The sequence below is a fragment of the Aspergillus fijiensis genome (genome assembly GCF_003184825.1).
Source record: "Aspergillus fijiensis CBS 313.89 unplaced genomic scaffold BO72scaffold_28, whole genome shotgun sequence".
Classification (NCBI taxonomy): Eukaryota; Fungi; Ascomycota; class Eurotiomycetes; order Eurotiales; family Aspergillaceae; genus Aspergillus; species Aspergillus fijiensis.
This window is the reverse complement of record NW_024469004.1, coordinates 86,175-98,512: the sequence shown is the minus strand read 5'-3', so window position 1 is coordinate 98,512 and position 12,338 is coordinate 86,175. Positions and strand designations below refer to the sequence as shown.

General features: G+C 54.2%; 4 protein-coding genes across 4 annotated transcripts; 2 read left to right on the top strand and 2 right to left on the bottom strand.

Annotated features, from left to right (window-relative positions):
- The first annotated feature begins 137 nt into the window (after positions 1 to 137).
- On the top strand, positions 138 to 4,071 carry BO72DRAFT_477995 (mannose-ethanolamine phosphotransferase GPI13). The gene is made up of 3 exons (XM_040947471.1): positions 138 to 379; positions 454 to 772; positions 847 to 4,071. The coding sequence occupies exons 2-3, from the start codon at positions 552 to 554 to the stop codon at positions 3,815 to 3,817; spliced, it is 3,192 nt and encodes a 1,063-aa protein (XP_040800509.1). The 5' UTR covers positions 138 to 379; positions 454 to 551; the 3' UTR covers positions 3,818 to 4,071.
- A 100-nt stretch (positions 4,072 to 4,171) lies between these two features.
- On the bottom strand, positions 4,172 to 5,798 carry BO72DRAFT_448763 (GIG1 family protein). The gene is made up of 4 exons (XM_040944867.1): positions 5,127 to 5,798; positions 4,847 to 5,029; positions 4,565 to 4,749; positions 4,172 to 4,480 (listed from the first exon to the last, which is right to left on the bottom strand). Exons 1-4 carry the CDS (start codon positions 5,431 to 5,433, stop codon positions 4,343 to 4,345), a joined length of 813 nt encoding a protein of 270 aa, XP_040800508.1. The 5' UTR covers positions 5,434 to 5,798; the 3' UTR covers positions 4,172 to 4,342.
- Positions 5,799 to 6,341: 543 nt separating this feature from the next.
- Positions 6,342 to 7,590, bottom strand: BO72DRAFT_448761 (nicotinamidase). Its single transcript, XM_040944866.1, has 2 exons — positions 7,357 to 7,590; positions 6,342 to 7,261 (listed from the first exon to the last, which is right to left on the bottom strand). The coding sequence occupies exons 1-2, from the start codon at positions 7,405 to 7,407 to the stop codon at positions 6,605 to 6,607; spliced, it is 708 nt and encodes a 235-aa protein (XP_040800507.1). The 5' UTR covers positions 7,408 to 7,590; the 3' UTR covers positions 6,342 to 6,604.
- Positions 7,591 to 8,076: 486 nt separating this feature from the next.
- BO72DRAFT_430591 (DNA-dependent ATPase RAD26) lies at positions 8,077 to 12,308 on the top strand. Its single transcript, XM_040943112.1, has 3 exons — positions 8,077 to 8,475; positions 8,540 to 8,613; positions 8,680 to 12,308. The coding sequence occupies exons 1-3, from the start codon at positions 8,266 to 8,268 to the stop codon at positions 12,134 to 12,136; spliced, it is 3,741 nt and encodes a 1,246-aa protein (XP_040800506.1). The 5' UTR covers positions 8,077 to 8,265; the 3' UTR covers positions 12,137 to 12,308.
- The last annotated feature ends 30 nt before the right edge of the window (positions 12,309 to 12,338 follow it).

The window sequence follows — 12,338 nt, the reverse complement described above, 5'->3', positions numbered from 1 at the left end:
CAGACCCGCTTTCTACCGCACAGGGTTCTTTGAATGTTCCGAGCCGCTCCGGCCAATGAAGGCGGAAATATTGGTGGAGGAAAGGAGGGGATGCCGAAAGCGAAAGCGCCGATTTCCCGACGTCACGGGGGTTGCGCATCGAGTCCACTGGTTTCTTTCCCCTACCCAATGCTTCGCTCCTTCTCGTCAACTGCGCGATTTTCGCCCCTGAGAGCTCCATCACCTTGACCGGATCGATTCGTACTGCGTGAATCATGCTTGCGCCGTACTGAGCTCCCCTCAATCCGTTCGTCGAAGTGTCAAGCGACAGGGAGAAGCGCAATCGCGAGAAAAAAAAATAGGAATAGCAATCACCTCCTATTTGTGTCAATGAGTTCCTGTTAGTCTTGAAGATCTTCTGGAGCTTCTCAACGCAGACCTCTCCAAAGAAAGCTAACCATATTCTTGTTTTAGGAGCCATTGACCTCCCTGTTCTGATGCCACACACCCCGCTCTCCGACTCCACGTTTGTCACCCACCCACCCCATCACAGCTAAGCATCGCATCCTGTGATGCTGTCCTCAACCGACGCAGGCTCTCGCCATGAGAGCCACCATACGGAGAACGCAGCAACCGCTTCTACAAGCTCCCCAGGGCGAGCCTCAGATCGCACCGATCGCAAAACAACCGTGCCAAAAGTATCCAACAACAATGCGCAAAATTTTTTGAATGGCTTGGAAGGGGACTTCAAATTGAAACACTTGGGTCTTCTCGGAGTGCTTGTGTGGTTTCTGTAAGCCACACCTTTCAGACTCAAACTCCTTGCTACTTAGCGAAATTGCGCCGCTCATGCTCGTCCACCAATAGGTTTCTGCACGTCGTGGGGATATTCTTCTTCACCAAAGGATTTTTGTTGACTCGCATGGTGTTGGAAAATAAGTCTTCATGCGATGTGCTTCCCTTAGCCGATACAAGTGTCAAGAAGAGTGACTGGTGTTGGCATAAGAAGTCATTTGACAAGGCCGTCGTTCTCATCATCGATGCCCTGAGATATGATTTCACGGTTCCTTTTACCTCGGATGTGGACGCGGAATCAGACCCCCTATTCTATAATAACATTCCCGTCCTCTACGAGACAGCCGTGAACACACCGGAAAACGCCTTTTTGCTTCCGTTCATTGCTGACCCGCCAACAACCACGCTACAGCGGCTGAAAGGACTGACAACCGGAACACTGCCAACTTTTGTTGATGCTGGGTCCAACTTTGCTGGAACAGCCATTGACGAGGATAACATTGTTGCTCAGCTTCGCGCGGCCGGGAAGACTCTGGTGCAGTTGGGTGATGATACATGGCAGTCACTCTTCCCCGACTACTTCGATGCGAATCTGACACGTCCTTATGATTCATTCAATGTTTGGGACCTGCATACTGTCGACAACGGCGTGACGGAGCATCTCCTTCCGCTTCTACATCCTGCTAATGCCACAACATGGGACGTTGTCTTCGGGCACTATCTTGGAGTCGACCATGCGGGCCACCGCTACGGACCCAACCACCCAGCAATGGCTGCGAAGCTTCAACAAATGGACAAGCTGATCCGCGATGTGATGGCAAAGCTGGACGACAAAACTCTTCTGGTAGTCATGGGCGACCACGGCATGGATCAAAAGGGCGACCACGGCGGCGAGTCGGATGATGAAGTAAATGCCGCATTGTGGATGTATTCGAAGAAGGGCATATTTGGACGGACTAGCGAAGAGAATGTAAAGCCGCCCGCGCAAGCCAGCAACCGCTTCATTCCTCAGGTCGATCTTGTGCCTACGCTGTCTCTTCTTCTCGGAATACCCATCCCTTTCAACAATCTTGGTTCGCCTATTGAGGAAGCATTTGTCGGGCCCAATGGCAACAACTGGAAGAACCTAGTGACTGTCAACCGCCTGACTTCGGCGCAGATCAAACGCTATCAGCAAGAGTATGCATCGGTACGCGGGGCGGAAGAAGGGAATAGCCTTCAGTCAATTGAGCTGTGGAATGCAGCAGAGAACGACTGGCAGAACATCCCCTGGGTCGGCAAATCCAATCCCTCTACGTTGCGACCGGTCTACGACTCGTATAGGCACTACCAGCGGAACACCCTCCAAGTCTGTCGCAGCCTCTGGGCCAAATTTGACGAGTGGAGTATGGCCCAGGGTATCGCTATTCTGCTTGCCGCAATCGTCTTGCTGGTGTTTTATGCACGTGGAATCAGGACGGGGCAGACAGTACTCAATAACGCTCTGCTTACGTCAGTTGGAGCAGGCACTGGCGTGGGTGCCATCAGTGGCGCTCTGCTCGTGCTTATAGGCGTGGTCGCTGGTCCGCTGATCGAGGAATCAGTCTTATTTGCAGCCACAGGAGGAATTCTCAGCGCTTCATGGTCATTGTTCTCCCGCCCCAAGCAACTCACAGTGCCTCTGCCTAAGACATTGTGGGGCTGGCTTGCTATTGTCTTCACCGTCGCACAGTCCGTCGGCTTTGCTTCTAATTCTTACACTATCTGGGAAGATGAAATACTCTTGTTCTTCCTTTCGACTTTTGGTGTTCTCGCTGGTGTATCTTCAATGCGTCAGAAATTGACTGCAGACCGGGTCTTGGGCGTCTATCATTCCATTCTCTTCGTCATTTTGGGAAGAGTGGCATCTATGTCTCGCCTGTGTCGTGAAGAGCAAATGCCATTCTGTCGTTCAACCTACTATTCTTCGGCAACGTCTTCAACCTCAGCCCCTTGGCAGCTCATCATTCCCCTGATCTTGGCCTTTGTACTCCCGACTGTTGTGAAGTCCTTCTACGCAGGTTCGAAATCGTATCAAGGTGCCGCCCCTCTCTGGATCGGGTCTGCGTTCCGACTGGGGCTATTTTTAGTTGCTGTCTTCTGGGTGCTCGAGGGTGCTGACGATGGTGAGTGGCTGCCCGTGAGCAAGGAGACATTGAAGTCAAGCCGGGTCTTCCTGGCTCAGCTTGTCCTAGCTCTGGCCTTTGTCGCAGGCACGACAGCTTTCATCTACACAAAGCCGTGCATCAGCATCAACGTCAGCCAGGGCAACAACGACCCTGAAGCCAAGGGAAAAACACCCTCGTTCTCGTCAGCGGGGAGAACGACCGTCACAATCTTGGGTTTCGGCAACGTCTACGGAACACGGTACTTCCTCTTGGTCGTCAACTTCTGCCTGGGTATCATCCTTATGCAGAAGCCCATGGGCCAGGGCGCGATGGGGCTGCTGCTCTGGCAGATCCTCTCCTTGCTCGAAATCCTCGACACCAACGGACTGGTGACTACCAACTCGTCGATCGGACCGACCATCTTGGCAGTTCTAGGGTCATTCTACTATTTTAAGACGGGTCACCAAGCCACGTTGAGCAGCATCCAGTGGGAGTCCGCTTTCGTTCCGCTGTCCTCGGTGCAGTACCCTTGGTCCCCGATCCTCGTCGTTCTCAACACCTTCGGTCCCCAGATCCTCACCGCGGTCGCCGTTCCCCTGACCGTCCTGTGGAAGCGACCTCTGCAACTCAGCGAGGAAGCCACGTCGACAAGCAAGGCGAGCAACCCAGCGATCCGCATCCTCTCCGACGCCATCCAGGCGGCGAGCACCTACATCCTGTATTTCGCCACCATCAACGTGGCAACCACGATGTGGGCCGGCCATCTGCGCCGTCACCTCATGTTGTATCGGATCTTCAGCCCCCGCTTCATGATGGGCGCTGCTGTGCTGAGTGTCGTCGACATTGTTCTTATCTTGTTCTCCGTGGCCGGTGTGCGGTGGAGCATACTCAGCGTTGGCGACATCTTTGGGTGGTAGAGTGTTTGGCTTCTACTGGTCAATCAGCCCACCTTGGGGCCATTCTTCTTTCCCTTGTTTCAGCTCTGACTGTCTAATCCTATTTCCTCGTGAAGCTTGGATATGACGGGTGTTAGCGGAGCTTGTAAAGTACATTTGACCTTGCATAACTTCCATTCTGCGCTTGGCAGGCGGTGGCTCTGCCTCGCCAACCGATAGAATCTGCAGTATATACCATGATAATCATTAAAATAAATTCAATACTTTCTTTGTTCAAGATGAGTGATTCAGTAGCAGTATTCCCGATATCAGTAGCATAGTTCTGGAGTGTGCTAGTGTTTCTATGGTTGTGAGCCGATGAGTCCATAACAGATAGTACTATGTAGGGCTATTGTAGTTTCAAAAAGAAAGAAAAAAAGCTTAAGCTTTGTATGCTCATCACACCAGCAAGTATTCTTCCAACGCCAATCCTCCTCTAGCAAGTCTGAGCCAGACAGCGCCATGATTCAGGTTCCGATCCGTCCAATCCTCCACAGACCAGCTAGGCTACCCGATCACGTGCGCCGGCAAATCGCCGCGGGTAATCTCCTCCAAAAACGCGGCCGGGGGGCGATACAACATGACATGGAAATGCTCGACGGCATGGACCGACTTGAGCGACCTCCAGTTCCGGAACCAGATCACCTGAAGCATCTTATTGTTAACAAAACATTGCGCTCCTCCCGCCGCTCCCGCCGAAAACTCAGCAAAGAAAAAAGAAAATCTCACCTGCTCCGGCGCCATCCTCGCATGGAACGTCCGCCGCACGAACCCGTCGATCTCGCGCCGCGCGCGCGGCGTCAAATCATCCACGACCGGATCGTCCTCCAGCGGGAACTTGGTCCACACGACCAGGTGCACGATATCCGGCTCCAGGCCGTATGGCCAGTCGTTGTACAGGATGCGGAGGTCTTCTGTGTTTTTTGGATCAGGAGGTTAGCGGGTTATACGGGCTTTGACTGGTTGGGGACAAGGGGGGGAGGGGGCGCTGGGCTTTGTTGTTGGGCGAACCATCGAACTCAAACGGCCTCCCCTTGGCGCGCAAATCACTCTGCAAGCCTTCCCCCCACCGCAATCGCTCCTTGACGACGAAGCGCATGATCGACCCGTACTCGGCGACGATCCGCGCCTTGTACTCCAGGTACCGGCGGAGATCGCTGGGGAGGCGCTGGAAGCGGTCGATTCGGTTCGTGCCTGCCATTATTACCGGGGGTTTTTAAGTTAGCGGTTGTCTGCCAGTGACACGCTACAGCGTCGTGGATACGAGATTCAACGATAGCAACGCACATACGGACGAGCTCTGTGACGAGGTCCCACCCTTGTCTTTGGTAGAGATGGTCCGGGGTCGAGAGGATCTCGATGTTCTTTTGGGAGATGTCGCGGAGGTAGCTGGGGCAGGAGGGGGGCCATTGGGAACGCGGAATGTTGGTGAGCCAGTAGGGCAGGGGTGCTTCTTTTTCTGGGGCTTCGTCTTGGGGGACGTTGTGCTTCTGGATGAGTGGTGTGGGAGAGTCGGTCACGGTGGCTAGGGGGCGGCCTTTCTCGGTCAGGTATCCCGGTCTCTGTCGCGGGGGGAAGGCCGTTGTTGCTGTCGGCATTGCTGCGACCGTGGGTGACATCTTCCCTGGATTAAGGTAAAGTGAGGTCCTCTGGGGCGGAAATGTTTATTTGGGATGTGTGGCTGGAAATGAGCACAAAGGGAGGAACCCTGGACACAATAAAAGGAGCTGCCGAGCCTGTATATACAGCTTTGACAGGTAAGTGAGAAGGGAGAGAGAGGGCGGAGGGAGGAGGGAAAGTCATTTAACAGGTGTAGGTGTAGGTGCGGTTTTACCCCCCGTAGCTTTCACTGTCAACCTTATTCTGACCCTGTTGGTATGACCTTAACGGGGATTGATTGCGGCGGGCCCGGAAGTGGCAACTAATGGCGATCATTGGAAAAGGCATGGATGTGCAGGGCTGAGAAGAGAAGGGGAAGAGTGCAACTGCCAGTGATGGGAATCATAGGTAGGTGAGGCAGTCAATCAAGGCAGACGCCGACACCCTGACTCGCTGTGCATTCCTGAATGAGGCGTCGATATTGTGTCTACCGATAGAGTGGAGTGTATAAGTTATTGTCACCTCCTTTGTTAGGGGTAGGTAGAGTGGGTTGCTCATTCAGGAGTGTTTCTTGTCTATCCGGCTTAGTGAAAACCATATGGTGTGTCACTTGGATGCCATATTTCTCTAGCATAAATATAAGTCTGGCTCGACAATAGTTAGAAATGTTCGTCAACGACACACTCAGAGTTTCTGGTCGATGGTTCTGCTTCCCCCGGGCCGTGAAGATCATCGCCCGCATCCGGAGTACAGAGGCTGTCATCAGACATGTAAGCTACTCACTGTACAGGACACTGTGCGTGATAGCATTTCGATGATTGGGCCTGGACAATTCTCCCCTACAGGCTGCACACGGTATGACGGAACAGGTCCGAATTTGGCCAGCTTCAATGATCGCCCAAAACATTAGTTAGTATACTAATAACCTCACTCAAATGGTAGTGGTAGAAATGACGTGCCAAGTTCATTGTTCCCCACAAAATAACAGTTTTCCCTTGGCAAGGACAATCCCAAGCATTCGGGCCCTCGGGGGGCTCTTTTAGCGCCAGCCCAGTCACCAATCCATCCATCCGCCTTCCTACGATTCCCAATCAACTCACTACCCCCTGAAACGCCCCCCTTCCCCCCCTCCGTCTAACTAATACCATACACACAGAGAGACCCATCGAATCAACCGACCAAACCCGCAATCTCAGGCCCATCCGACCTCACGATCACGACCCCCGCCTCGAGCAACTCCCGCCTCGCCTCCTCCCACCCGACCCCCGGATCGACGCACCGCGTCGCATCCTCCACGAAATAACTCCGGAACCCGGCCCTCGCCGCATCGATCGCCGTGCACTTGACGCAGTAATCCCCGGCGACACCCACCGAGAACACCGCCGTAACCCCCCGAGCCCGCAGCTCGGCCTCGAGATCGCAATCCACCGACCGCCGGTTCAGCTCAAGGCTGTTGCGGTTCCCGAACGCGTCGGCGAACACCGAGTACATCTCCACGCGCGCGTCCATCCCCTTCTTGACGAACAGGTCGATGCGCGCCGCGTCGATCTCCGGGATCAGCGCCGCCCCCGGCGTGTCCGCGACGCAGTGCACCGGCCACAGCCGTTGGGGTTTGGTCTCGGTGTGCTTGCCCGGCGCCGGGTTGGTGAGCGTGATGGTACACTCGAAGGGGATGTTGTTGGGCGCCGGGTGGTTCGGGGCGAAGGAGATGTGGTCCGCTGGGTGGTAGTCTTGCGAGGAGACTCGGAAGCTGAAGCCCGGGTGCGCGAGCAGCGTGTTGATGGTTGGGGCGAGGTCGCGCCCGCCTTCGACGGCTAGGGAGCCGTTCTGTTTTTTCCCCCCGGGGTTAGCCTTCTTATCTCGTACTTTTCGTAGATTGGATTCGGGGAGTTTTCCAGGTTGGGGGAAGGGAGGAAACGTACGGGAGGACAAAAGTCCTCCTGCATGTCGACGACCACTAGTGCTGCTTTCATTGTGAAGAGGATATTTGCGATCGGTCAACGGAGTCGTGAAATGTGGTTTGTGTGTAAGGGTTGTCGCTGGTTCTTGCTCAGGTAAGGTTTTTGATGGTGTGGATCGTTGGGTGAGTTGACTAGACTAAACTATAGGAACATGTATGCTGAAGGTCGCCCCTAATCGAGGGGATCCATCGTTCGATAGTGTAAAAGTTCCCCGCTACGTTATCTTAGTTCAAGGAGATGGACGCGCAAGCGGTCTAATGCCATCCTGTTTGGTCCGACCGCTATCAGCTGTGGAACCGAGCTTTCAAAGCCAGAATAAGATATCGTCCATGGGAGGCCAGCACCACAGGATTCAAGAAGTTCTTTTCGCTATGGCTAGCACTATAAGGATAGCTGCAGCTGGATGAGCATAATTACACAGCAGATGCAGGCAACCCGCTAGTCTATCAGTGATCATACTCGTGCAATCTTGCCGGTACAGTTGAAAAGGGAATGACTTATAGCCATGCTTCCTATGGTCTAAGCTACTTGTGTACTTGCATTCACTATCTGCTGTGCTACAAGCACCCAAGTCAGTATGGAAATGACGTACTGCACAGGCAACAAGCACGTGATCAGAGCCAAACTTCTAGGCAACCGTAACCTGAGATCTCAGGCACAAACGATCACCGCCTAGGTCATCGCTCACAGTGTGTTGCTCTACAGCAACCCACCTGAAGGCTCCACCATCATCCTGAATCAGATCACTGGGCTGAACTTTCAAGACTACTGCAAGGCCGCGAGATCCCCTGCTCTCATGAAAGCTGTAATCGTGCAGGGAAAAGCAGCAAACCTGGGCCTCAAGGGATATGATTAACCGCCGATCCATTCATGGATGACGAAACAAGTATCAAGCACGAGGCGGAAGGCTCGAGTGCCCGAGACCCTGTGGAAGAAAAGCCAACGGAGCTGTCTGATGCAGCTGTCACATCTGCACAGTCTTCCGGACCCTCCGTGGCGATCAACGAGGCGAGCCGCTTGAAAGAGCTGCAGGCCGATGTCCGTGATCAGGATGATCTGGAGCGAGATATCGCCCGCCAGGCAAGTAGCATGGCCCCACATGCGATACACTTCTGGACGCACCACTTACTGACCGTACGCGCAGGCAGACAAGCTGCTCCTGGAACAGGCCGATGAGCGCGACAACAAGAGACTGGAGCGGACTACCCGCGAGAAACAGTATGATAACTCTGGCCCCCCTCCGTGCTATTCTCCGTAGAGAGGCGCTCACTCTTGTTCTCGCAGGAAGGTCGAGTCACAAATCTTGAAACTCCACCAGCGGCTATCCCAGCCCATCGGGACCGCGGGGAGGGTTCGCGCGCAGAATGAACTTCAGACCCTCGAGTCACGCAACACGGCGTTGGCCAATGACCTGGTAGATATCCAGCAGCGCATCGTCGATAGAAGTCGAGAGCAAGAGGGCGGTGGCGAGGCCTCGAGAATCGGACGGCTGCCGAACGAGTCTCGCAGGGACTACCTCATTCGCACGGGGAAAATCACCCCTTTCATGAACATGAGTCATGGCCCCGACCATGGTCCTCTTGCTAGTCTGCAGGACGCTCTCATTGACGCCGAGGATGAGCATGATGAGGCAGAGGCCCTGGAGCGCTTCAAGGCTCGATCGGCAGTCTCACATCGGAACCTGGTGCAACCCGGTTTTGATTTCGACGTGTCCAGTGGTCCTGACAGCACAGATGTGTCTGCGGACATTCGAAGTGCAAAGCGAAGAAAGGTCGGGCATGAGCAGTTTTCTAAGAAGATTCATGAGAAACAGGAGGATTTGGGCTATAGCTCAGAAGCTCCCGATGGCACTCAGTCGGAGAAAGATGATGACTCCAATTATGTGGCGTCAGACGGCGAAGAGTCACAACTCGAAGATGAAGAAGACTGGGCTCCTGAAGGACAGTCAGAGCGAGCAATGTCCCAGAAGAAGAAAAAGAAGACGTCTGCTGAAGATATTGAAGACTTTACCGGGCTGGACGATGGCAACGAGACAGTGTATCAAACAAGACTACAATCGTGGGTCAGTCGCAGGAGTGCGGCAAGAGAACGTGCACGTAAGACCCAGCATTCAGGAGAAGATGGTGACGATGTCATGAACGAAGATCCGGTTTCCGGCGAAGATCAGGAACAGGACGAGTGGTTCAAACCTCACCCAACTGTCCCTGATATGCATTATGACAATGGATATCGTATACCTGGCGATATCCATGCCTTGTTGTTTGACTATCAGAAGACTGGAGTACAGTGGCTGTGGGAGTTGCAACAGCAGCAGGTTGGTGGTATCATTGGTGATGAGATGGGTTTGGGCAAGACCATTCAGGTGATTGCGTTCATCGCTGGTCTGCATTATAGCAAACAGCTCACTCGGCCCGTGGTCATCGTGTGCCCCGCAACAGTCATGAAGCAATGGGTGAACGAGTTCCACCGCTGGTGGCCCCCTCTTCGCGTTTCCATCTTACACACCTCCGGTAGTGGGATGGTCAACCTTCGAAATGAAAGTAGCAGGGAGGACGCATTACTGTCCCAAGCCTGGAATGCTGCCACTTCTCGACGTATGCCTAACGGTCTGAAAGCGGCGCGCAAAGTCGTCAAGCGCGTGGTCGAGGAAGGACATGTGCTAGTAACGACCTACTCAGGTCTCCAGACTTACGCTTCTCTTGCCATACCAATTGAGTGGGGTTGCGCTGTTTTGGATGAAGGCCACAAGATCCGCAACCCAAATACCTCGATCACGATCCACTGCAAAGAGCTTCGCACGCCGCATCGGATCATTCTCTCAGGCACCCCCATGCAGAATAACCTCACGGAGCTCTGGTCTTTATTCGACTTTGTCTTCCCGATGCGGTTGGGAACTTTGGTGAACTTTCGCAATCAATTCGAGTTCCCGATACGTCAAGGTGGTTATGCAAACGCATCGAACCTGCAGGTTCAAACCGCCGTCAAGTGTGCTGAGACTCTGAAAGACGCTATCAGTCCCTACCTTCTGCAACGCTTCAAGATAGACGTGGCTTCAGACCTTCCGAAGAAGAGCGAGCAGGTTCTCTTCTGTAAACTAACCAAGGTGCAACGAGAGGCATACGAAGCATTCCTTGGCTCATCCGAGATGCAAGCTATCCTCAACAAGCGCCGACAAGTCCTGTACGGCGTTGATATCCTGCGAAAGATCTGCAACCATCCCGACCTACCAAGCCACAAACTCCAGTCTTCGGCAAAGGATTACGGAAGCGGCAGCAGATCTGGCAAGATGCAGGTCGTAAAATCATTGCTTGAACTATGGAAGGACACTGGGCACAAGACGTTACTCTTCTGCCAACACCGAATCATGTTAGACATTTTGGAAAAATTCGTGCGGGCGATGTCTGGATTCAATTACCGCCGAATGGATGGCACCACCCCGATCCAGCATCGGCAGACGATGGTCGATGAGTTCAACAACGACCCAGACCTTCACGTATTCCTGCTTACGACCAAGGTCGGCGGACTGGGTGTGAACCTCACCGGTGCGGATCGCGTCATCATCTACGATCCGGACTGGAACCCATCTACAGATATGCAAGCCCGCGAGCGAGCGTGGAGACTCGGACAGAAGCGGGACGTCACGATCTATCGACTGATGACGGCCGGGACCATCGAGGAAAAGATCTATCATCGCCAGATCTTCAAGCAGTTTCTCACGAACAAGATCCTGAAGGACCCCAATCAACGACAGACCTTCCAGATGAGCGACTTGCACGATCTCTTCTCCCTTGGCGAGGATAACCAAGGGGCCACCGAGACCAGCAAGATCTTCAAAGACACAGCAGCCACGACCTTCAAGAACGGCGACAACAACAACAACACAGCCTCAACAGCCGCTGCAAACATCGCAGACGTCGAAGACGAGAAGAGGGACATCCGAAAAGCGGCGGGCGTTGCCTCGATCGAAGAATACCAGGGCGAACAGGAGCAGCAGCAACAACAACAGCAGCAACCACAAAACGAGTCCGAACCCCCCACCGCCGCCGGCGGGCCCGGCAATGCAAACCAAGAAGCGCGCATCATGGAGAAGATCTTCGCGCGCTCCGGCGTGCACTCCGCCCTCGAGCACGACCAGATCCTGAACGGCAAACGCGTCGTCCGGGCCGACCCCAAGATCATCGAGGCCGAAGCCAAGCGCGTGGCCGCCGAAGCAGCGGAAGAGCTCCGGCGCGCCGGGGAAGCCGCCCGCTCCGTCCCCATCGGCACACCCACCTGGACCGGCCAGTTCGGCGTGGCCGGCAGACCCGAAGAGCGAATATCCTCCCCCTTTGCAAGAGGCGTCGGCGGCAGCAGCGCGAGACGGGCGGGCGCCGGCCCCTCGTCCGCCAGCATCCTAGCCAATCTTTCCTCTTCTGCGACTGCCGCCTCGCAGAGACCTTCTCCCGCCTCGCGAAGCAACACGAACAGCCCGGCCCCGTTGTCGTCGTCGCGGGCTGCTGCTGCTGCTGCTGGTGCGCCCAGTGGAATCGACTTCATCACCCTGCTGCGCGACTTCATCACCGCCCATGGCGGCTCGGTCTACACGCAGATGCTGATCGATCAGTTCAACCACCATTGCACGACGCCGCAGAAGACCGCCGAGTTTAAGGAGATGCTCAACACCATTGCCGTTCTGGAGAAGGGGGGCCGCAGCCGACGTGGCAAGTGGACCTTGAAGCCGGAGTATGCTAAGAAACGATAATCTTTCTAATGCGTTTGTTCATCGATTTGAATCGCCGACGTGTGTTTACGATTAGATGTATGAATAGATCCTTGGGAAAGAAAGATGGCTCTTATGGGAACATTTGCAATTCTTCTGTGATGAAAGAAAATACTAGCTTCAGGCAGCGAATTAATCAAGATTAATATTACCCTTTCCCGAGGCCTTCCCACTAAATCCGACG